The 24,072-nt window shown below is 47.2% G+C and overlaps 1 protein-coding gene across 5 annotated transcripts in view; it reads right to left on the reverse strand.

Moving 5' to 3' along the window:
• Window positions 1-24,072, reverse strand: part of LOC122378731 (sarcoplasmic calcium-binding protein 1-like) — a 60,815-nt gene that overhangs the window by 31,418 nt on the left and 5,325 nt on the right. For 2 of the 5 annotated variants that reach the window (XM_043360174.1, XM_043360175.1), the window contains exons 2-4: window positions 19,465-19,518; window positions 18,284-18,450; window positions 17,878-18,007 (exon numbers count right to left, since the gene is read on the reverse strand). In XM_043360174.1, the coding sequence (XP_043216109.1) occupies window positions 17,878-18,007; window positions 18,284-18,450; window positions 19,465-19,516 (349 nt within the window). In that variant the 5' untranslated portion in view covers window positions 19,517-19,518. Of the gene's footprint in view, window positions 1-7,974; window positions 8,105-16,587; window positions 16,718-17,877; window positions 18,008-18,283; window positions 18,451-19,464; window positions 19,519-24,072 lie in introns of all 5 variants that reach the window. The other 3 variants (XM_043360177.1, XM_043360178.1, XM_043360176.1) reach the window with 2 other exon arrangements.

Consider the following 24,072-nt stretch of genomic DNA (forward strand, 5'->3'; position numbering starts at 1 on the left):
AATGAAGAAAATAGTTAATCGTTTGTTAATTAAGCCAGGTGAAAGGTCAGGCCGCCAAAGGTCAAATTTTGCCTATGTCAACATTTTTCTTCAAAAAGCGGCGCACAACTCGGGAACCAATAGAGCTACCCAGCCGATAACTCAAGAACCAATTTAGACGCAGCAAAACGGACGAGGAGGCAAACGAAAGAACGCGACGAGACACTTCCGATGAGTACCTGAAAGTTGAATTTCAAGGTCACAGGTCGGGTCAAGGTCAGGTCAAACACATGAAATTGGGCTTTAAGTAGCATGGGTCCAAAACACCTCTGGTGACCTGACCTTTGACCTGACCGAAAAAGTGACATAAGTGATTTCGCCATCATTCCTTACGCTTTTTCGAACGTCGCTTTCCCCGTATCGCTACATGGCCCAGGAGCCGAGTTAAAAGGGGGTGTTCAAACACCCCCGCCCACCAGCAGGGCGTGTACCTAAAGGACTAGTGATGTCAATTACAGAACATCTGAATACTGATACCAAACCAAGTCCCAACATAAATCGTAAGGAAATACCGATACCGAACCAACTTCATAACATCAGGGAAATACCGACTTTTTACCAATTTCTCAGCCTTCTTATACATTAGTGAGGGCTCATAATACCAACAAAATACCAAGTACATTAGGACTGAAATACCAAATACCAAGTTGGTATCGGTTTGGTATTTGGTATGTTAGAGTGAGTTTGCGAAATCGGTGGATCCGCGGAGTCCCTAGGGAATCCACGGAGTCCCTAGTGGCTCCGCGGATGAACATCAAGTCTAGTATATGTATTCGCGGATAAACGGGCGGGGATCCGCGGATGAACAAGACTCTTCAGGATAACCGCGAACTCCCTGAAGAGTTGACGAGATCCGCGAACCACCCGGGGAATTTGCGGAGTAACGATTCATTCTAGTGAATTTGCGAAGGTCCTTTGCGTTTCATGCAGCTATCTTATGACAAGAATCAAGAATGCAACTGCATATTGGTTAGATCGTCTGCGACTTAACCCTCGCCCGTACCTATTGGTGTTTTCCCAGTTGCTGTTGGAATTCGCGGAGTTGGTACCGAGCTTAGACGTCGCTCGCAAATATCAATATGCAATTAAATAATAGACGGTAGTCGGTAAGCCATTTTTGGCGTGGTTGAACTTCTGCGACCAGTCTGCTTACTTTTCTCCCAACCATGAATGGAAAGCTGGAAAGGCATCTGAGCGATCATGTGAATGTATGCAAGCATGGGTGTCGTTTTGTATAGGCTTGGTAGGGCCTGAGCCCTACCAATAATTTCAGAATTTTTACATTAATCCTAGGGCGCTTCATGGTAAGAATGGCTTGGTATCCTAAAATTAACCATAAAAGCCCTACCAATAAAGTTCGGAAAGTGACACCCGTGTATGCAAGTGTGTATGAATAACAGTAATGCTCACTCTTCCTCAGAGGCGGAGCTTCCTGTACAGTTGGTGGGGCAGTTGCCCCCTCCCCCCAACTTGCCCTTTTGCCACAGCCGACCTGACCCGACCGGCCAGCACCGCGCTTACAGCCGCTCCAGCCCGGCGCCGCAGTATATCTATTCTGGGGAACATTTTGACTGGAGGGGCAATGTTGAACTCCGATACGAGAACCCAACACGTAGGTACCTATGAACCCGCGTAAAAATATCAACTTTGAAATTTGAGCTAATTTGACCTGACCTTGACCTGACCTTCACCAGAGCATAACCTAAACTGGCCCCAAAGGCTGCCTTACCCACATAATCGCAGTTTTCATGTAAAATGGACCATAAAACATGCATCACATCATGTTTTCATATTGTGACCATCTGTGACCTGACCTGGCATCAGTGACCTGAACTAGCAAAATATGTGTTTGAAGAACAATGCCCCATCATTGATTTTCAGTGACATGCATTTTACTCGATTTTACAAGCACAACACATTTCTTGAAATGCCTGTAAACGGTGAAAATTCGACATTTGACCTGACCTGTGACGTTATCGCTTTGACCTAGGTCAATGAAATTGGGTCACAAGGTAGTTCCCCGCTGGGGCTATCCAACACCGTTTGCGGCTTGTCGCTATGTTACGTGGTTCTCGAGATCTTAGGGGGGAATGCCCCCCCTCCCCCAATAGGACGCGTTGCTCGGCAGACCCCAAACGGGGCGCGGGTTAAGTCGCAGATGATCTACCCAATATCACATGCATTCTAGTCTAGATAGCTGTATGAAACGCATAGGAACTTCGCAAACTCACTAGAATGAATCGTTACTCCGCAAAATCCCCGGGTGGTTCGCGGATCTCGTCAACTCTTCAGGGAGTTCGCGGTTATCCTGAAGAGTCTTGTTCATCCGCGGATCCCCGCCCGTTTATCCGCGAATATACTAGACTTGATGTTCATCCGCGGAGCCACTAGGGACTTCGCGGATTCCCTAGGAAATCCGCGGATCCACAAATTTCGCAAACTCACTCTAACATCGGTATACCAAAAAGTTGGTATCCGATTGACATCTCTATAAAGGACCCCCAGCGGGGTGCGGGTTATGAAATGCATGCATCATTGTCATGAAGTAGTCACAAGAAATTGCCAAGATTCCGTTCAAGATTTTGGAAACCGTAGAACGATAGGTAATCAAAAATCGAAGATGGCAATTTGATTGTTCATGGTAGGTATTGGCAGTCCAATGACGTTTACGGCATGTCTGTTTGTGTCTATTCTGTGATTTTTTACCTATGATTTTTTTTTTAAACATGTGTTGTTTTTTGTCGAAAACTCAAATCATGACGTCACTAAAACCTCGATATCTCAACGAAATTTGTACTGATTTTTTTTTTGGAAACTGTCACAATAAACTTCTATCAATTCCCTACATGTACCTACCTACACAAAATTTGGCAAAAAAAAAACAACGTCCCTAATCCTATGCTAAAATTCTGCACCAGCAATATTCCAAGTGTTCGTGCTTACAAACTGGCCAGCTGTCTATATGGACTCTCAGCTGCTCCCGGGTCATACGCAGCGCCTCGCCGACTGAGCGTAGCCAGGCGACAAGCCAGCCCGTCACCGCAAGAACGGCGCTACCTACCCCCCCCCCCCCCCTCCCTCCTCCCGACCCCGTCCCCCGACCGGCGCGGCATTCCTCGGGCCACAATAGTTAGGCTCCCCTCCCTCAGCTGACCCGTCCTCAGGTGCGGTGTAGGTACACTGGACAAATACCTCTGCCGGGGCTGACGGGGTCCATGTTTGAACAAGGGATTAAGGGAAGCGTTCAAACATCTCAGACGGAGTTTTCGCCGAAACTACCAGCTAGCGCCATCCACCGGTGAACGGCGGTACTAAACTTCATTCGCTAGTTCCCGAAACGACACACCATGATATTTGATATACCTATGCTTCAAAGCGTAACGCCCCCGCGACCTTCCAGATATGAACTGACTTGAGCGTGGAAAACCTTTGAACTTAACGGTCATGAGTCAAGACTAGGACAAGCACGGGCTGTCAAACGAAAATAATCAAATGTTTCCGGAAAGTGGTTTGTCATATCGTTAGTGTTGGCGCGATTCAAACGTGATGAAACGATATTCAGACGTAGAGTCGGCATGCTAGGCATCCTCCACCCTTGAACAACATCAGGCGCCTGGAAATATGCTTCATAGCATGCTAAAAGTGAAATCGTCACACTCCTTCTTGAAATGTATTGAAGATAGTTTGCTCTGTTTCCAATGCAGTATTCTTCAATGATAACATTTTAAACACTTCCGAAGGACAAATGCTTATACCACCTGTATCCACAAATGTATTGAGTTGCTACAAGTGGGTGTATGACGTAATTACATGGAAGATAATAATGACAAATATGGCTAATCTGTAAGACCACTTTCACGACCATAAACCCTTTATCCCTTTCCTCTAAGCAATAAAAAGCAATATCACACCCGAACAAACACGATAATGTGGCGACCAGCTGCGAGTTGTGTGTAGGACAAACGGTAACCCGATCAATACACGATTACCGAGTATGCGGCCTGCCGCGTCAGTTCCGGCCGGGCCGAGCCCCCTGACCTCACGGGCGCGGCCGTGGCCCCCCGAGCCGCGCCGGGCTGCTATCGCCCCTCTGCAACTCTCACCCGCCGCTGACCTCTGCCCCGTACCGCCACCAGCCCCGCCCACTGCGCAGAGCGGCGGTCCGTAGTCTGCACCGGTACTGACCGGTCACCGCCGCGCCGGTCCGGTCCGGTCCGGTCCGGTCTGGACCCCATCGGTCCCGAGAAACTGAAACCTCAGAGGACCTAACTACTTGCCTCGGCCGTAATTGATTCCGGTCCCAGGTTGCTTATCTCCAAAGCTGGAACCTTACTTTGCAATATTTTACATCAATTCACTCTATACGAGTGTGCCGGTGATTCTAATCCCAGGTCCTCGTCTGTTGCCACTGCACTGGCGTCGAGCGTCACACTCGATCGGTCACAGGTTACGGGCGGCCTGCCGCAGAAAGCTTTCTGACTTCACTCATCAATACCGCCAATTGGCTGTGCTCTACCTTACTTTTGTATGTCGCGGTGAGAATCTTTCTGCAACTGCATCCATGTCGGGCTAAAATAGATGAGCCATTACTAACATTTCTTTTTGGGCGTAATAAACTTAATTTCAGCATTACTGTTACAATAAAATTGTCCCAGACTAACCCCCGTTGCCACATGAATTGATCCGTCGCTGGCTGTCCCTCCTACCCCGCCCTGTCATCGACTCAGTTGATCAGCTGTTGCTCGCCGAGAGTCGGCCCGGCGCAAAGATTGCCTCTCCGTGACCCTTCCCCTTCGACCGGTGCCACCCATCTCCACCAGGCACCTCAACCTGCGACTGGCGCGCGGAGCCGCTCCCGGCGGCACTTGATCCCCGTTTATGGCTGTGACAAGCTAAACCAGAGAGCGAACGACAGCTGCGACCCCCGAGAAGGACGGAACGGGATGGAATGGGATGGAATGGGACGGGACGGGACGGGACGGGACGGGACGGGACGGGACGGGCCCGGGTGGGTGAGGCTGGGTGGTGTCGATCGATCCCACCTGGCTAGCCGATTCCGGTCGCCAGGGCGAGTCGGCCGGCCGGGCGGTACTGCGCTGATCGGAGGCCAGCGGCCGACAGAACTTGTTGACATTATCGGAAGTTCGGGTGCAGTTGAGTGCGGAAGACTTCTGTTGCAGCCCCTTCGTCTCCCATTTGACTCAGTTTCGACATATTGGTCGCGAACGAAGCCGACGTGGCATGGTGGAACTTCAGTCTTTGATGAGCTTTTTTAGGTCTTGTGAGGATTTAGTGGGATTGCCGAGAATGAACACAGGGAAAGATGAAAGTGGATCTGCTAACCCACCGCATTGACGGTCCGTGATGCTTTTGAGGCTGAAAGTTGCACGATGAGTACCGTTTTAAATAAAGTGGAGCGGTCTATAAGGTGCTCGATGTTATCCGATCTCCTCTTGCGAATTCCGCTGGCGGAGTTGTCGGGGCTGAGCTGAGTTACCAATCGCACGGTGCACCTCCCCCGGATCTGCGGGGCTTCCGACCGTCATCTGAAGCGGCCCGGATCTGTTGTGGAGCGGAGCCTTCATCGGCCAGCCGTGTCGATCCAATTCTCGCCTCGGGACATAGCCGGAGGAGCAGTCGCAGGCGTTACATTCGCTGTTTCTGGTCTTTAAATCAACTGTACGGTTAAAATCAATTGTCTCGCACTGCACTTTCTTTTCTCATTTGAAATTCATTATAGCTTGACAAAGGACACTCCCATCCAGTAGGAATCACTGACCCTTGATGAATGCAACATGCAAAGCACTTTCACAATTTAAACCACCGTGTTTGGCTGACTTGTAAATAAAAGGCAGTCTTCCTGACCCATGAAGAGCTTCATCCCCCGCTGCTGACCGGTTCTGGTCGTCAGCTGCCCACCCCCGTGGGGTCGTAACCCGGCTCCAGATTCTCCCATCCCCAGCAGTGGCTTCTTAGTCATATTCTTTTCCAAGCCCAGTCCTATCTTTGTTATTAGCTCTCCCACTCCCAGTTCTACCTCCAGACAGCTTTATTATTCTCTTTAACTCTCGCCGGCATCTTAATTCGCATCTGAGGGCTTCCTGGGAGGGGGGAGGGGGTGGAGCTCACGGTCCTCAGCTTCCCCAGCTCCCTAGAGTCAACAGCCCTCAGCTTCCCTGCAGCTACCTAGAGTTAACAGCCCTCAGCTTTACCAGTTCCCTGGAGTTTACAAATTCGGCTCCCCCAGTTCTATGAAGTCCCTCCTCGACCCTCAGCCCTCCCTCTCACCCTCCTCAGCCCTCAACTATTCCCTCCCAACCTCTTTAGCCCTCAGCTCTCCAACCTTCCCCTCCCCGGTCCTCAGCTCTCCCTCCCACCCTCCTCAGTCCTCAACTGTTTCCACCCACCCTTTTTAGCCCTCAACTCTTCCCCCGCCCTCTTCATCCCTCAGCCCTCCCCTCCCACCTCTCATCTCCCCTCCCGCTCTCCCCCGCCGCCCAGCAATGCCCGTCTGTCGTCTCGCCGCCTGGTTCGGACGCCAGCTCGTTAATTTGCTCGTCGACTGAACTTGGTGCAGCGCTGCCGGCTCGAGCAGCCCCTCAGGTTGATTCGAGCCCCCTCCCCGCCCCGACCCAATCCGGGCAGACAGACCGGATGTAGGTCCGCACCGGTCGACTGCGGACGCCGGCGACGGGTCCGAATGATCGGAGCGAATCGGCCTCCGGGCACCTGTCGCGATCGGCCCGGATGACGAGATGAGGCGACGCGGGCCGTCCGTAGAGGCTGGTGGGGACGCTGCGAGAGCGAATCGGGGAAGGGGAGGTGAGGACGGGACTAGGTGAGATCAGATATGGAGCGGCTTGCCAGGATGAGTACTGGGAGTGTCTCTCAGGTTAGGGTGACCAGATAGGGGCCCTTATAGGTAAGAGCGGAGAGGCCGAGGGACCGAGCCTCTCAGAAAAGGACCGGGAGTTAGCGGCTCCGCCAGAAGGAGGACGGTATGTAGCGGCTCTCATGTGAGATCGAAGAGGGAGCACCTGCCATTGAAGCGACGATGACAGCTCTGCGTTGGACTTCTGACAGCTCTTCTTCAGCGGCTCTCTGACAGCGGAGATACCGCCAGATAACCTGAGCAGATCGCTCCGTCTCCGTCGGTGTCCCATGACAGCCGCGTTCCCGGCGACGGGCCAGCGCGTTTGTATCTGACCGGCCAGCGCGGCGCGCCCCGGACTCCGCCGGCCTCTCGCAGCCGGTGCACGCAGAGCCCGGAGGCAGCAGTCGATGACAGTCACGAGAGAGATGGCCGCAATAATTCAGGGCTGTCAAGGATGGCAAACGGTGCTGAAAGGATGACAGATTTTACCGGCAAGGTGGCCAGTGACAATCCTGGCTCGAGCGTAAGCGGCATTTATGCATTGCAATGTTTCGATACAGCTATCGTCATAGAAAACGACAGTTTTTTGATGAATTATTGGAAAGGTCATTGGGAAGCATTCACTCTTTTACGCGCAGCTAGTGTGATAAATGATTCTCCATTGCTAACGGGTTACTATCCGAATGCACGAGATCGTGAAAAGGAAAAGAATCGTAGCAGTAAAAAGAATCTGGCGGGGTGAAGTTTTCATTATGTAAACACAGCGGCTTCAGTGAGTGAAAAGGTATTTGAGGCAAGAAGGTTTTGCTGACTCGCTGCCTTTCAATGCCATTTGGCTTTTAGTGGAGTGTTTGGCATATTTGTGCAGTCCGCCGTCATACTATCCACTCGCCCCTCAGTCATGCCTATTACCCACACGTTGGCTGTCATACTATCCAGTCGCCAGTCGCCACCACAGTCCGCTGTCATGTCCACAATCCAGTCGACTGTCATACTGTCCATACATCCCACAGTCCATTGCCGTTATCCAGCCATCCCTACCCTCCAGCCCGCCACCATACCGTTGACGTCCACTGTGGAGAAGAGAGAGCCGATGAACGCTCGAAGCGCGTCGGGCAGCTCGTCGTACTCCTTATTGAGACACGTGTCTTTGATGGCACACTTGAACTCCTCGACTGAGACCTGGCCGTCCTGGAGAGAAGTGCTCTCAGTCAGCGGGAGCACACGCGAGCAGGGAGCACGCCTGCATGCGAGCACACCAGAACACACACCTTCCCTCCCATACACACACACGGCACGCACAGACCTCTGGCGCCGCGAGGGAGGCCCTCCGTTGCGGGGGTTAGTAGCGTTGTCGGTGAGTGAAGAAAGTCCTGTGGGTGGTTTATAGTTAGTGCGGCATGCATATTTGGATGTAGTCTTGGTGAGTATGCATATGCTGGTCAGTATTCGAATACCAGATTATATAGGACATGCAGGTGAAAATGATAGCGTTATGGTTCTGCCACGACTGGGCGGCGCAGGTGAGGTGTCGATGCCGTGTCACGCCAGAATATGATGTCGATATTCTGCATGACAAAAATGCATGGCATTCACAGTGGAGGATCCGGTGCCTGAATCACTTTAATGAATAAAAATAGTAGTGCGTATAATATAAGAACAATCGTGTATTACAACCAAATTACAACATAAATATCGAATGTTCGAGGAAAATGATCGGCCTTTTACATAACAGGCCATTTATATAGTAACTTTTATAAATCAAAATTTCGCGATGCAACAACGTGCACAAAATTGGAAGAGATCATTAGATGAACAATTAAGTGACTGATCATTTACTTTGGTCTTTGTTTATGATAACATTGAATTAACTATGTTTGCAAATTATTTTATTGAAGTAAGAAAAAAATGCTGAAATTTAATGACCATCTAAGGACTTGAATGTTGTAACTTAGAGTTCGTTTAGTTTAATTCCTGTATTCGAGTGCCTTACATATTCAAGACCAAATTATATCACCACTCAGTTTGTGCCGAGAGAACGTTCAAATTTTCTCAGATAAAATATCGCGTTCTCGGCACGTACAGTTAAAACACGGATACCTCTTATGAGGTTAGTGACCTCTGACATAAAAGGTCAGTGACCAACACAACAACTCACACCCCCTAAAATGTGACCCCACTCCGCTTGTGACCTTTATGGTTCCCCTGCTTGAAAACGGAGAGGCCTGCGTACTTCTCGGCCACTTCTAGTGAATATCCTCGTTCGGCCAGAGTATGTAGTAACATCCTGGCCAGAGGATGGGTCTCCATCGCTGTGTCCATCTTCTGCTGTATCTTTCCCTTCTGTGCTCCTTTCAGCGTCATTTGAATGTTTAACAGATGACCCGGCTCCCGAGAGCGTCGTGCCCGTATCAAGGACCCTGTCGTCATCAGTTGGGTTGCTCCTGCTGACCTCTTGTGGTCGCGGTTCAGCTGGAACCGATTGTCGTGTCACTGGGCGGGAGGACATCTCGGTTACTCGCTGACGAAGCGGTGAATTGTTCCTCCTTGACTCCGTTTCAGTTCCAAGTATTCGTGTCTCGGATGAGCGTGCTCGTGGATCGGCTGCTCTCGAGGCTGGCTTGCTGGCATGTCCCAGCGGAAGCAGCTGTCCTGCGTGACGGGACCATGTCAGTCCGTCTACTGCCACCTGATAGGACACTGGTCCTGTTCGGCCAATAACATGGCCCTCCTTCCATTTTGGTCCGCCTGCATAGTTGCGTACCAGCACCTTGTCTCCAGACTGGTATTCTGGAAATCTTTTGCTGCCGTTTTCCATCTGTTTCGCCTGTGCATTTAGCACCTTGTCAGCGGGCCTTGGCTTCAGCAGGTCGAGTTTGGTACGCATCACTCTTCCCATCATAGCTTCTGCCGGGGCGACTCCAGTGGTGCTGTGCTGGGTGTTTCGGTACATCATCAGGAACGATGACAGCTGTAGTTCCAGCGGACGGTCATCTCCGCTCAGAAGACATGCTTTGAGCTTCTGCTTGACTGTTTGCACCATTCTTTCAGCCAGTCCGTTAGACTGAGGTCGATATGGTGCGATTCGGATATGTTTTATCCCCAGCTTTGTCATAAACTCTTCAAACTCTCTCGAGGTCAGCTGCGCTCCGTTATCCGTCACAACTTGCACCGGAATTCCCCACCTTGCAAATATCTTGGAGAGCTCACTGATTGTTGCTTCTGCTGTGACTGTCTTCATGGTGACTATCTCTGGCCACTTGGTATGACTGTCTACTACGACTAGGTAATGTTGACCTCTGAAAGGTCCTGCGTAATCCAGATGGATCCGCTCCCACGGGTTCTTCGTATGTTCCCACGGATGTAGAAACACCGCTGGTCTCTCGTTTTGTCCAGCTTGACATCCTGCACAGCCTCTTACAGCTTCTGTCACATCTTCATCGATCTTTGGCCACCAAACATAACTTCGTGCCAACATCTTCATCTTGCTGATGCCTGGGTGGCTGCTATGAAGTTCACTGAGCACCTCGGCTCGCAGATTCTCCGGTACCACGACTCTGTTACCCCAGAGAATACAGCCACAGGTGAGCGACAGTTCACTCCTCTTTGCTTCAAACGGTTGCAGCTCGGATGGGATCCTTTCCGGCCAGCCGCTGAGGAGGTACTGTGCCACCTTTGATAGAACTCTGTCTCGACCAGTGGCCCTCTTGACGTGTTCACAGGTGAGTGGCGCCATCCTGTCCCACTGCTCCAGGAAGCACACTGAAGCTTCATCTGTGATCCTGTCAGTCTCCTCTGCTTCCGGAACTGGCAAACGAGACAAGAAGTCAGCCATGGGAATGTCTGCTGCTTTTCTGTACTCCACATCATAGGTATACTCTGCCAGAATCAACGCCCATCGTTGCATTCGGGCAGCTGCTAGAGCAGGGCCTGGCGTCTTTGGTCCTAGCATCGTTGTCAGTGGCTTGTTATCAGTCACTAATGAGAACTTTCTGCCCCACAGGTACTGGCGGAACCGTTTCACACCAAAGATAACGGCCAGCCCTTCCCGTTCGACCTGGGCATAATTCTTCTCGGCTGTGGATAGGCTTCTGGAGGCAAATCTGACAGGCCTCTCGTTTCCGTCTCCGTCCACCTGCACGAGAACGGCTCCTAAGCCATACGGACTGGCGTCCGTGATCAAACGCACTGGCTTCCGTCCGTCATAATGTGCCAAGACGGGTGCTTGAGTGAGCCTCTTCTTCAGCTCGTTGAAGCTGGCTTCTTCAGTCGCCGTCCATTTCCACTTTTGGCCCTTCTTCAGCAGTCTGTGCAGCGGCGCCGCCACTTTCGACATGGCAGCCACAAATCTGGCGTAGAAGGTCACAGCTCCCAGGAAGCTTCTCAACTCGCCCGTGTTCCGAGGTCTGGGAGCGTCCAACACCGGGGTCACCTTCTCCTTCACTGGTTTCACGCCGTCACCACTGAGTTCCACTCCAAGATACCGAATCGACTTCATCATGAACTCGCACTTTTTCCTTTTTAGGACGAGCTTCCACTTCTTCAGTCGCTTCAGCGTTTCACTTAACCGCTCTAATGTTTCAGCCTCTGTTGGTCCCGCTACAAGGACGTCATCTTGGAAGCATGTCACTCCTGGAAGGCCTTCAAGCACCTTCTCCATCGTGCTTTGGAATATAGCTGGAGAGGCTGCTATCCCGTATGGTAACCGCTTCATCTTCAGCAGTCCCCTCGGAGTGTTTAGCACCGTCATCTTCTGGCTCTCTTCGTCCAGCGTCATCTGCAAATACGCTGTGCTGAGATCCAACTTGCAGAACAACTTCATATCTGGCAGCTTTGCCAGAATGTCTTCTAAGGTTGGCATTGGATGTTTCGGAACCTCAAGCTGAGGGTTCACAGTGCATTTGTAGTCACTTCAGCTCGCTCTCAACTTGGTCTTGCAGGGCGTATGGGACCGTTCTGACTCCCTTGAAAACGGGCTCTGCCGTTTCCTTTAGCCTCAAGTGGGCCTTTACGTCAGCCAGTTGTCCTAACTTGTCTTCAAACACATCCTTGTTCTCCTTCAGAATCGCTTCGAGTGATAGGCGCTGGCTGCCGTTCTCCGCTACTTGATTGACGTGTTTCCCGGTGGATATCAGTCCGAGCAGCTCCGCCGTTACTCCACTCAGAAGCGAAACTTGGCCGTGGGCCGCGATCAGCCAGCAGCTCTGGACCTCTCTGCCGTTCACCGCCGTTGTCGCCAAGAACTGACCATCCAGCTTCAGAGGGATCTTCGAGCCATACGGCAGCAGACGCCGATTGGTCTTCACTGTCTTGAAACCGACCAGTGTTTTGAAGTCCTTTCTTGTTATAATATCTGCTGAGGCTCCTGTGTCAACCAAAACCCTCACAGTCTGACCGTTTAGCTGCACTGAGGTCAGTGTGCCACGTCCTTCAGCGCTGCTGCTCTCGGACGTGAACGCAAAGTCGTCGAAATCACTCACTGTCCGATCTGCTTCGACTTCGTCTCTTGTGGCATTCACTCGCCGCTTGTAGCTCGGTCCATCATCTTGGCGGCTTTTGCACATCTTGGCAAAATGGTTCTTGCCTCCGCACTTGTTGCACGTTTTCCCTCTGGTGACTAAACAGTCACTCGCTTTGTGCGAACTCCTTCCGCATCGGTAGCATGGGCCTCGACTCTGTCCGCCTTTTCTGTCGCCGTGTTGGAACGGACTTTTCTGGCGTCTTTCACCGACGACTCGGTAGGCCGACTCTCCTTCTTTCTTCGGCTCCTGCTCCGGACTCGGATTGACTTCTTTTGTCAGATTCATCTCTTGAAGTTTCTTTGCCTGTACTCGGACCTGCAGAAACGACTCCCACATTTTGATTGCATCTTCTGCCGTCAGGTGCTGTGCCTCAAGCATTCTGACTTGCAGCGAAGAGTGCGGACACCGTGAGATTATCATATCACGAATGAGCTCAGTTTTCTGCTCCCGAGTAAAGTCACACTTCTCTGCCTGTTTCTTCAAGCGCCCCACAAAATCTCTAATATTTTCATCTCGGTCCATCATGGTCATGTTGTGGAATATGTTCCTTTCGTACAGAGTTCGGACCTGGGGTTTAAGAATACGTCTCAGCTTTGCTTTGGTGCGTTCATAGTCATTTGGCAGTGCTGAATCGGATTCAATTTCAGCCATATCCTTTAGTTTCTGTTGGATGTCAGTGCCCAGTAAATGAAGCAGCAGTGCTCTCTTCCGAGTCACTTCTTCTATGCCTAAAGCACACAGGTACACTTCAAATCCATCTAGCCATATATCGAAGTCTTCACCTTCATGGAACTTCTCTGGAGTGCTGAGACTGAGCGCCATATTTACTTGCTGTGGCCTGTTCCGGGTCCACAGTGATATCCACAATTATATGCAACAGTCGCGACTCAGTTCACCGTTCAGCCTCACTCCAACTCAATCAAACGTCTGTTAACTTACTTTGCACCAATCTTCTCTCAAATAAAAATTATCATGATAACACTCGATATCTGACGTTACGTTACTCTACTTAATTAATTCAACATCCTTGTCGCCATTATGTTGTAACTTAGAGTTCGTTTAGTTTAATTCCTGTATTCGAGTGCCTTACATATTCAAGACCAAATTATATCACCACTCAGTTTGTGCCGAGAGAACGTTCAAATTTTCTCAGATAAAATATCGCGTTCTCGGCACGTACAGTTAAAACACGGATACCTCTTATGAGGTTAGTGACCTCTGACATAAAAGGTCAGTGACCAACACAACATTGAACATCACATTTTTAAAACGTGCACACTCAACTGGAAGACAGGCTATAAAAATAGTCTCTCAAATTACTGATGTATTGTCTCATGTTAACCCGCGCGGGGCTGGGGTCTCCAGCCAAACGCGCGGGGCTGGGGGTGGGTAAATTTTACCCCCCCCCCCTGTTATCTCCCGAACTAATGGTCCGATTTGGAAAATTCAAACGCCAATCGAAAGATCTAATCTCGAACAACTAAAAACATGTACTTAATTTAAAGTTTGAGCCTTGAGGTCAAGGTCAAGGTCAGGTCAAGGGTACAAATTGCAAGTTTCTACAGTATCGGCCTTGCACCGTAGTTGAAGAATGGACTGAGACTGATTGCCCAAAACGTGTTCTTAGGCTACCAAGACAATATTCGCTGCATACAATATCATTCAGAGGTCAAGGTCAAGGTCAGGTCAGGTCAGGTCAGGTCAGGTCACCAAAAACAAAATATAGAAAAGGGCATGTGCGACACATGATTTATGGGTCATTTTATTCATACAATTCAATGGGCACACTCAATAGGTGATATGGACCACATCTAGATGAATTTTAGGTCGAGGTCAGGTCAAGGTCAGGTCAAGTGAGGTCAAATTTTGAAGTTGGTTGTTAAGGCCTAAAAAGGTGTCTATCTGATGCAGTTTTTCACGACAAATCGAATGGTGCTATTTTTGTTTCGGTTCGAGGTCTAGAACTTCCAAAAAAATCATTTTTCAAAATTGTTATGTGTCGTGACGTCATGAAATTTTTAATAACTCCCACATTTTTGAACCGATTCTTCTAAAAATTGGTATGTAGGTGCACATAGACTCTGACATATATTCCGGTTTTTTCGATGCACTCAAAATTTTTGATTTTATAATTATTTTCCCAAAAAAGTCAGTTTTTTTAGAAAAAAAAGTTTGTCCAAAATCCAAAATTTTCAAAAAACCGAGATAGCCATTTGATAGACAAAGTAGAATTACGTATAAACTTTTTTGTTACGTCTTGATTCCTTTAAAAATGAAGATGTTAGCGGCGTTTGAACTTTTGCCGTTTTTGAGGCGAAAATGGCGAACATGACGTCACTAAATCGTCAATTTCTCAAAAATTTTCCGACGGATTTCGCTCAAATTTTCAGGGAACGTGTCAAATTGATGTAAGAAAAGGTAGGGTAGCCTGGGGCAAGACACCCCAGATAATTTATTTTGCTACATAGCTTTTGTCCCACATCACCTGGAAGGCCAAATTTGTGCTCAATGCGTTCTTTGGACATTTTACTTTAAATTCCACCCCTCAAATTCATTCACTTATGATCGGACTCCTAACTAGGAAGTGTTTTATGAAGCAACTGCAAATGGGGCATTTTGCCCCAACCCCAGGGCAAAACGCCCCACGGCCTGGGGCAAGAAGCCCCATACTCTAGATTAAAGATTAAACATGCTAGTTGACTTAAATCTTACATGAGAGGTCTGTTAGACCTTGGGAAGCACGGCACTGAAGTTAGCTCCTTCCATCCTATCAGGTGTTCAGCTATGACACTATTGTATGAGCAGGTTTTTCACCTGCCTCATAAGGCCAAATAATATATTATTGCAATGGAAATGTTAACAAAATACTTCCTTTGCCATCCAGTTGCTGAGAAAAGTACACATAAATGCATAGAAACTTACTGTTAGCCAGCTACCGAACATTAGGAAGTGGGTAGTCCGAACAACACATGAGGTAAAACGCCCCATGGGGCGTTTTGCCCCCGCGACCTACCCCGCGTTTTACCCCATCACGTAGTTCGGTCAGAGAACAACGCCTTGCACTCCAGCAGGGCATAATTCAACACGAACCAACCCGGCATTATAAGCGTTAGATAAAGCTGTTCAAAATACATACAAGTCGTTAACCTGATGTGAATCATAAAAGAACGCCATGATGCATAAGCTGACAACAAAACATAAAAATCACTCCAAAAACACATTTTTGGCTATATCTCCCTAAAGAGTCATCACAATATCTTTTCAGCCTGCTCATAAAATGATCATATAGTGCACGTTTTATAGAAGAGATGATGTTTCTCCAGAACCTTGCCAGTTCCGAGAAACATCGGTGAGGCGTTTTACCTGGGCGGGGCGACTTGCCCCGGTCTACCCTACTGAAAGTTTGGCGGCGCTGCGCGCCGCTGTTTTTGAGTTATCGCAAAAATTCGCGAGGGTGGGTAAAATTTACCCCCCCCCCCCCCCCAGCCCCGCGCGGGTTAAGATATTTTGAAGATTGAAATGTTATGGGTATATGACTTGTTCATATCAGGTATGCTTGGGCCAGAAGATCATATGATGATATGACCATTGATCAATATGATCACAGATTCATGACCTTCGATTATCATAGCCAATAGCATGCGATGACGCAGTTGACAAGACTGTACATTGTGCAACGGGACCCAGCGCGACACAGGGCTTGGCAATAAACAAGAGGCAACCACGCACCCACTTTTGTAACACAGCACAAGGGACTTAGAACACGGAACCTGCCGGCACACATGACTCAACAATGCACTTCACAAACACACACAGAAACAGACTTCATAGCTCACAAAATAAAGCACAACGTTTGTCGTTACACGGCATTGCATATTGTTAAGCTCCTTCACAACAGTCCAACAGAACTGCCTCTTAGAGCTTATTCACTACCAATTGCAGAGAGTCCGCCAAATGTCAAGCTTTCAAACTCAACATTTGGACATTGGCCGAGCCTTTGGGTTCGAGGGTCGAGCAGAGATCATTCGGGGTTGGTGCTATCATTCCGGACGCATTCTGGTCGCATTCCGACCACATTCGGGTGCATTCGATCGGCATTCCGGGACACTAGTCTCATTCCTTGTCATCCGAGTCGCATGGGTGCTCGCCTACCATTCACGTCCACTGTGCCAAAGTGGGATGAGATAAACGCTTTTAGCGCGCCGGGGAATGCGTCAAACGGCTTCCCGACGCAGGCGTTTTTCACGGCCGACTTGAACTCCTCGACTGAGACCTGACCATCCTGCGGTGGCGGTCAGTTACGGTCACTGAGCGTGGTCAGCTCGGAGTCCAAACCCGTCCGGGGGCAGGATATCCGCTATGGTAAACCGATTGATATATTACAGTGGTTAGAGATTCGAGTACAGTGCACACTGCTTTTAATTAGTCATTCACCATTACTTCTAATCAATGAATGGCAGACACACCTATGGTTAGATGTACATAACTCACTGTGCATATACATACCTACCTAATGATGTCATGGCAAGGCATAAGAGAGCTCAACAGGACACTAATGTTACTTGCCTGCAGATGGCAAGAAGCTGTCAAACAAATGTGTCGCTTTGCGGCCGTGATAGGAAAACGAGTTTTAACATAGTTTTTACTTAGTATAAAAATAGAAGTTCCTACATAGAAAATTAGTTTTGTACTTAACAAAAGAAAACCCAGGGAATTGCAATATAACTTGCAAAGAAAATCCAAAAAGAAGGACTTTGCATAGTGGGGTTTCAAATGCACCCATATAGTCTATCTCAAAAGAAATGCCTATAATGTATCTATGGAAACGCTAATGGGGGGGGGGGGAGAAATTAGATAGGGACTATATAAAAATTTGAGTCAAGTTACCCCATGGTAAACAAAATGAAGATCAATAAACAAAATAATGGTGAAACCGTGCAATGTGCATAGAATCGTTTCTTAGGAAGGGTATTCAATGAAGCTTTATTTGGTGTGATTGTGCAATTGGTATCTTCACAGATAACAGTAGTACTACTGTTATCTGTGGTATCTTCGATAGATTCACTCAGAGATGCGCCACAGTTGCGCTAAATTTTCAGTTTTACAGGACTGCTGATGTGATCAACTATGCTTGTGCTGTGTAATGTTTGCGAGTTTAGCATAAACACGCAATCAACATGACTACAAGCTAAAATCTATTGACTACTGCCGTGATAGACAGGGCGGCAAACAACGGTAACGACGTTGTTCATCATGCGGCTACATTGTTCTGATATTTTTACCACAACTATTTACAACTGTTACAAGCAGCTTTGAAATGCCAATTATTTACATATGTAAGCTGTTAATAACAGAAGCCACAAAATGTAAGCACATGTAAGTAGCTGAAAAGCGGCACAATACTTTGACAACTTTTTAGTTTGAGCGCACCATCTTTCTTACCATTCAGGTCGACTGAAGCGAACATTTTGTCGACGAAAGCCTTCAAGGCCTGAGGGAAGTTGCTGTACGACTTTCCAACGCAAACCTTTTTTACGGCGGCTTTAAATTCGTCAATCGAAACGACGCCGTCCTGTAATGAGCAATTATTTTATTTCAGCCATAACCTATTGCTGCAATGCTATTGCAGCTAGGAAGACGGACCGTGTAGCCTGCATCGGAATGCTCTGAGCAAAAGTCATGCAACAAAGTGAAGGGTTAATAAATGAAAATATGATGATAACGGAAACAAAACAACTCATAATAAAAGGGAATGGAAACAGAATATGCCAAGTTATCCCGATCCATAGTCTGTATAATGTCACTAATATGACGTAGGTGTTGTTGTCAAGCCCCATGTGTGACATACCTTGTTGAAGTCTGCAAGGTCAGCGATCTCATTCCAGAGATTCCGCATGACCTTCCTGTTCTGTTCATACTTCTCTGGCTTCACCTCGCCCTTGCTCTCAATGACCGACGTTCGCACCGCCAGACACTCGAAGTCGTTCTTGTCGAGGTAGCCGTTGTTGTCAATGTCTGAAGGTGGAAAACAGAGTCTGGTTAGTTGCGTCCAAGGTATTAATTAATTCTGCTATCACGTATAGTCGTATAGGCAATGCAGAGGGCTTATTTCACTGGTTCCATTGTTTTGCGATTCCTTCGCTACACAGCTCTATCAGTTTTTTTTTTTTAGTTTCAGTGCTTATCAGAACTACCATATGTGTTTAGTAACAATTTATTGATATACATTTCTTATTTCTAAACATATGGATGATTGAAGGAATGTTAGCGGTCAGCGGAGAAGATTAGGTATGCTTAATTATAATTAGAAGAAGAAGAAAAATTAAGGGTGTCCGTCCCCCCCCCCCCCTACACAGTACAAACACGCCATGGCAAAAAAAAAAATGAAAAAGAAAAGCAACAAGACTGCGAGCGGTGTATTGGGGCGCATCGCTGCAGCCAGGGCTGACGGCCCCCCGACTCTGTAGGCTGTGCCGCCCGACACTGCCGCCCGCCGGCACAGCATCCTACGCGATACCAGAGTTGGGCGGTTCGCTTGGGCCCAACAGAAAATAATCAAATAGGAGTGATTTCCTGGGTGGGTGTTTTGAATACCAGCTTCGAACGTCACTTGAAAGCATATACGTTCAGGTCACCAAGCTGTGCCAATGTTGGTTTGTGGCAAGCAAAATTATCAGCGCCGGTATGGATATGGAGAGGCACGCTGAAATTTTTACAGTTGGCGCCTACTAACTGGACGAGTTCTAATCAGAATCTTGGGTCAGCTGTCAGTCATTCAGCCATTTTAGCTGGCCAATGTTTGTTGCGCGTCAACAGTGAACGACCAGCCGGGGCCCCGGCAGCGAGACAACGGAGACTGGTGAATTGGAGGGAGAGCTTTGATCACTGGTCAGCTCCGAAATGCGACCAAGTTTGACCTACATAGGTCTGGTTGAAACATTTGCATTTAGTTCAAGTTGCGCAGCCGATGCGTCCTATCAAAGAGATATCTGCCGTTCTGTCAGCACTGACTACGAGACGCCAACTTACCGTACATATACCGGACGACGAACTTGACCCGGTTATCCCAGCTGTAGGCCATCTCTGAAACAGCACAGGGGCAGTCGTCAGCCGCTGTGAACGCCCGTGGAAAAACGGCACTTACTCTGTGACGGCTGGGATCGAATGAAACGAACAATTGACGGGAAATTTGTCACATTGAGGCGCGGTTGTCCCCTGTGCTGCAACATGAAAATATTAACAACCTCCATTGAAGATATTGCACCTTTTTGCAATGACAAAACGGCCACTGACAAATCTTGGACACGAACTAAATCAATAATAATTGCAATTGACTCACCAGAATAACCTTTTATTAAAACAGCCAACTTTCCAGTAGGGTATTTGCAACTGTCATGTGCAGTACGAGTCAGCTAATATACGAGTAGCTTATGACAGAAGGGGACAGTGGACACACATTTCGTCATGAAAAATAGGCAGCACTCATCACAGCCAGGAGCAGTCACACCCTTTATGACTAAACTCGGGCAGCCGTTGGCTGGGTGGTCGACCTGACAATGAATTGTCCCAGTCACCGATGAGAAATAACCTCATTAGTCAGGCAGCAGAATTACGAACCTATTGAAGAAGGTCACACTACCCAGCGAGAGTCTGCAGCGCCGTGTTGGATAAGGCTCTATTCTGGTCCGAAGGAGCACTGCTATGCAAATTAATTAAGTTGGTAGTTGGCGCAAATGAAATCACATGACAGTGTCATGCTCCCATCTGACTTGAGGACCAGATGATCCCTGACACCTGTTTGCACCAAGTAGGGACAATTAATGGTTGTATCTTTCGTGTTAAGTTAACAAAGGTTTGACCACGAGTTGAGTCTTGGTTCGTGCAGAGGCTGGGTAGCTCAACTCATTTTCTGTGAATTTCCACATAGCTCTCATCGATCGCGGCCTGTTCGGTCGATGCGGAACGTGTGTCCTCAGCCACGTCTTGACTCCTGCCATCGGCAAAGGTCAATAGTAATTACAGCATGCTTTACGAGCATGTAATTTAGGCCGTGAGGGTGTCAAAATAAAAGACCGACGCAAAGGCGTATTTTCAACGATGCTGTGACCGATGCGTGCAATTAATTTAGAATTCGTTAATAACGTCCATTTAATTGTCACTGAAGTTATGTGTAAGAAGATAAGTGTTGCATCGCGATGCATAAATGATGCAATTGGATGATTTTTTCAGCGAAAAAGGCTGTAAAACAGAGCCTGTGCCGGACCTCGTTTTTAATTATGCATGCTACTTATTAATTAAGTATGTATGTATACTTGCACTACATATAAGGCCTTGAAATGCTAAAAAATCGTTTTAGGCAAGATAAAAAGATCTCCGACGTGTATTTTGCTATCATGATATGAAGTTCAAGAGAAATTTCCGGAGTCGCAGCTGGAGCCTGAACGAGAATTGAGATATTTGAAGTCAGATTCGAGGTCACCAAAAAGTGTATTTACTTCGCAGTCCTAATTATGGTTAACTGAATATATCAAATGAATATATATGTATTTTTTTTTTTAATTATGCTGCACGATGCCGTGTCTTAATTGGATTTAGGGTTTTTTACGGTAAAAGAGCTGTTTGATAGACACTTTGTTATCTGCTTTTCATAATCACACGATCATTACGATTACTTTGTGTTTAATAGTTCACCTCTAAGCTCCTTGCTATGTGATTTATTCCTGCTTCTGCCATTTAACCCGCGCCCTACTGATGTCTACGTGTAACGCGCCCTACGGGGGGGGGGGGGGGACTCCAAAACTACTGGGCCGATTGTCAAAATTCAAACGGCGTCTGATAGCACTGGAGAAACTGTCGAGCGAAAACTAATTTAATTGACCTCAAGGTCACTGATGACGTCACAGGTCAGGTCAAAGTAACAATCATCAATCCTAGACTTGTTCACCTTTTGGGCTCTGGCCGCCGGATGGCAAGTCAAATCAGGCTCATTTTTGCTTTAGGTACATACTTGTAACTAGATGCTTTAGGTCACGGACATATTATATTATGCATCGGTCACGTGCCACATGTTTTATGGTTCATTTAGGCCATATATTTCGAATTCTCTGTCGTTTATGTCCTTTGAGGTCATTTTGAGTTGAATTTAGCTGAGGTTAGGTCACTTTCAGGTCCAAAAAGGTAAAATTTTTAAGTGGAAATTTGTCAACACACAAGGTGTGTATCGGATGCCGTTTGAGCTCAGAAACACGATGGTGCCATTTATCTTAGTGTACGATGTCAAATGCATTCTGCAAAGTTGATTTTAAAAAATATAATTGTAATTTTTTTCTCTGATGCGTATAACTTGGCTATTTTTGAAGATATCCAGCTTAAACTTGCTACAGTACCTATATCCATGGCATGTGCTCTATCACATATATCCCGGTTTTCCGAAAAATCAAAAACTTTTTGAAAGAAAGACAAAAATACAAATTTTGAGACTTAATACATAAATTTCAAAATTTTCAAATTTCGCGACCTCCCCATTATAAGTCAATGGGGGAAAAATCAACTCCCTGTTTTTACCACTAAAACGGGTCGGAATGGCCCCATATACCATACATGACTTCATATACGATCAACCTTCACTACCTTGAGGTCTGTTTTGCTGTTGGGCAGCTGTAAGGTCATGTGACGTCATCAAAGGTCACCAAAGGTTTTTTTGCCAATAACTCCGTACAGGAACAAGATACAGCCACACGGATGATCTCATTGTGTTCAGCTCGTCAAGACGCATCGAATGATATACATGATGACCTCGAGGTCACGTGACCTGAGGTCTACCTTTGACCTTGACCTTTCGAGGTCAACATATATCATTCGATGCGGATTGACGAGAGGATCACGATGATGCCCTTAGTTTGTTCCTATCATGACTAATTCGGAAGTTATTCGAGAAAAACTCTCTCCTTATCTAGCGCCGCCATTTTGACTTTTTCGACCCCTGTGACGTCATCTTTGACCTGACCTGAAAATGACCTTTGTAAAAATTGTAGACCTTGTCTGTGCGTATGCGATGCCGTTTACCGCTTGCCGCTATCTTGCTTCGTTCTCGAGATCTCAGGGGGGCGGTCATCCGCCCCCCCCCCCGTCGGTACGAAGTTGGCGCAGACCCCCGTCGGTGCGCGGGTTAAACCTTTAAACGAATCAACACGAAACTTGCAGTACCCTCAGCGGCATCAATTTGACACCTTGTGTCAAATTCCCATTCATTCATTTGGACGAATTCAATTCATTTGGACGAATTTGTCAAATTCGTCCAAATTCATGACGTCAGAGTGACGTCATGTCGGCCGATTTTGATGCAAAATATTGGATTACGGCAAACGCTCTCAAGAGCCCAGTTTTAAAGCTAGATCCAATTTCTTTGCATCAGTGGATTACAAGTACACGTAGCTATCAAACTGCTATCTCGAATTTTCGAAATTTTGAAAATTTTGAAAAATATGTGTTTTCAATTACAAAAAATATGTTTTGATTTGTTCAAAAAGTTCGTAAAGTGGGGCTATTTGAAACGGATTTTACAATTTTTTGGCCTCTCTCTTCAAGACGGTTCATATTTCTTATAGCATGTAAATTGCAAAAATGTAGTTCCCTGTGAGCTCTTTCATATAGGCGCATTTTTGTTCAGCTAATAATAATTATTCAGGATACTTTGTTCGTCAAAGCCTGTCTCAAATAGGCCCATAGGGTGGGGCTATTTGAGACACGGTTTTAGTTACAAAGAAATTGAAGAAAATCGGTTAGATATAATTTTTTAAACGCCATGCGATTGGAAACTAAATTTTAATCATTCTGGCAAAAATTGTTTTTGCAAAGATTGTTATATTTCCTTTATATTCAATCTTTTCCGTTTTCGTAGGATGCTTCATTTCGGTAGGTTATAAATTGCATCACTATATGCTAAGGCTATCATTATGTGATGTGACCCTAAACTTTCAAAATTACAGGATGATCATCAAGGGCTATTTTAAAGTCAACGACAGAAAATTTTTTGAAAGTAAGTTTTTGTATGTAGCCCTGGTGGCGTGAAAACAGATATACTGAAAGTCGGTGGGGCTATTTGAGACAGGCTCGCTACCTTATGAAGCACACCGTAATGAATCAAACGAGCTAGAAGGTTTCCCAAAACATTTAAGTGAATGTTCTACATGATTCCTTGTTTCATTGCACATCTTCATGCGAAGAAATAACAGAAATATGTTAAGCGACTTTGATTTTATGCCGATTTTCCTCGATCGCTGCATGCTGTATCAATTGGCCGGTTACCCTACCACATCAAGTACTTGCATAGGCTCACCTAACAGTACGTTCATGTGCTAAATAATCTGAACCCTCGCCCTGGCAGGGCATTTTTCATAACACGACCTGGCAGGGGGGGGTCGATGCGACCCCCCCCCCTCGCGATTGGCTCCTATGGCACCTAGAAACACCAAATTTGGTAGGTAGGTGGGCCCCCTGGAGTTCTCACCCCTGTGCAAATTTGGTTGCTCTAGGTCAATATTTAGGGGGGTTTTGGGGGGTATAAATGTCAAAATTTCGCTAAAAACGGGTCAAAGGTTTTTCGCTTATAACTTTTGATCTAATTAAGATAGAGCA

The sequence above is a fragment of the Amphibalanus amphitrite genome, unplaced genomic scaffold, assembly GCF_019059575.1.
Source record: "Amphibalanus amphitrite isolate SeventyFive unplaced genomic scaffold, NRLGWU_Aamphi_draft 000064F_arrow, whole genome shotgun sequence".
Taxonomy (NCBI): Eukaryota; Metazoa; Arthropoda; class Thecostraca; order Balanomorpha; family Balanidae; genus Amphibalanus; species Amphibalanus amphitrite.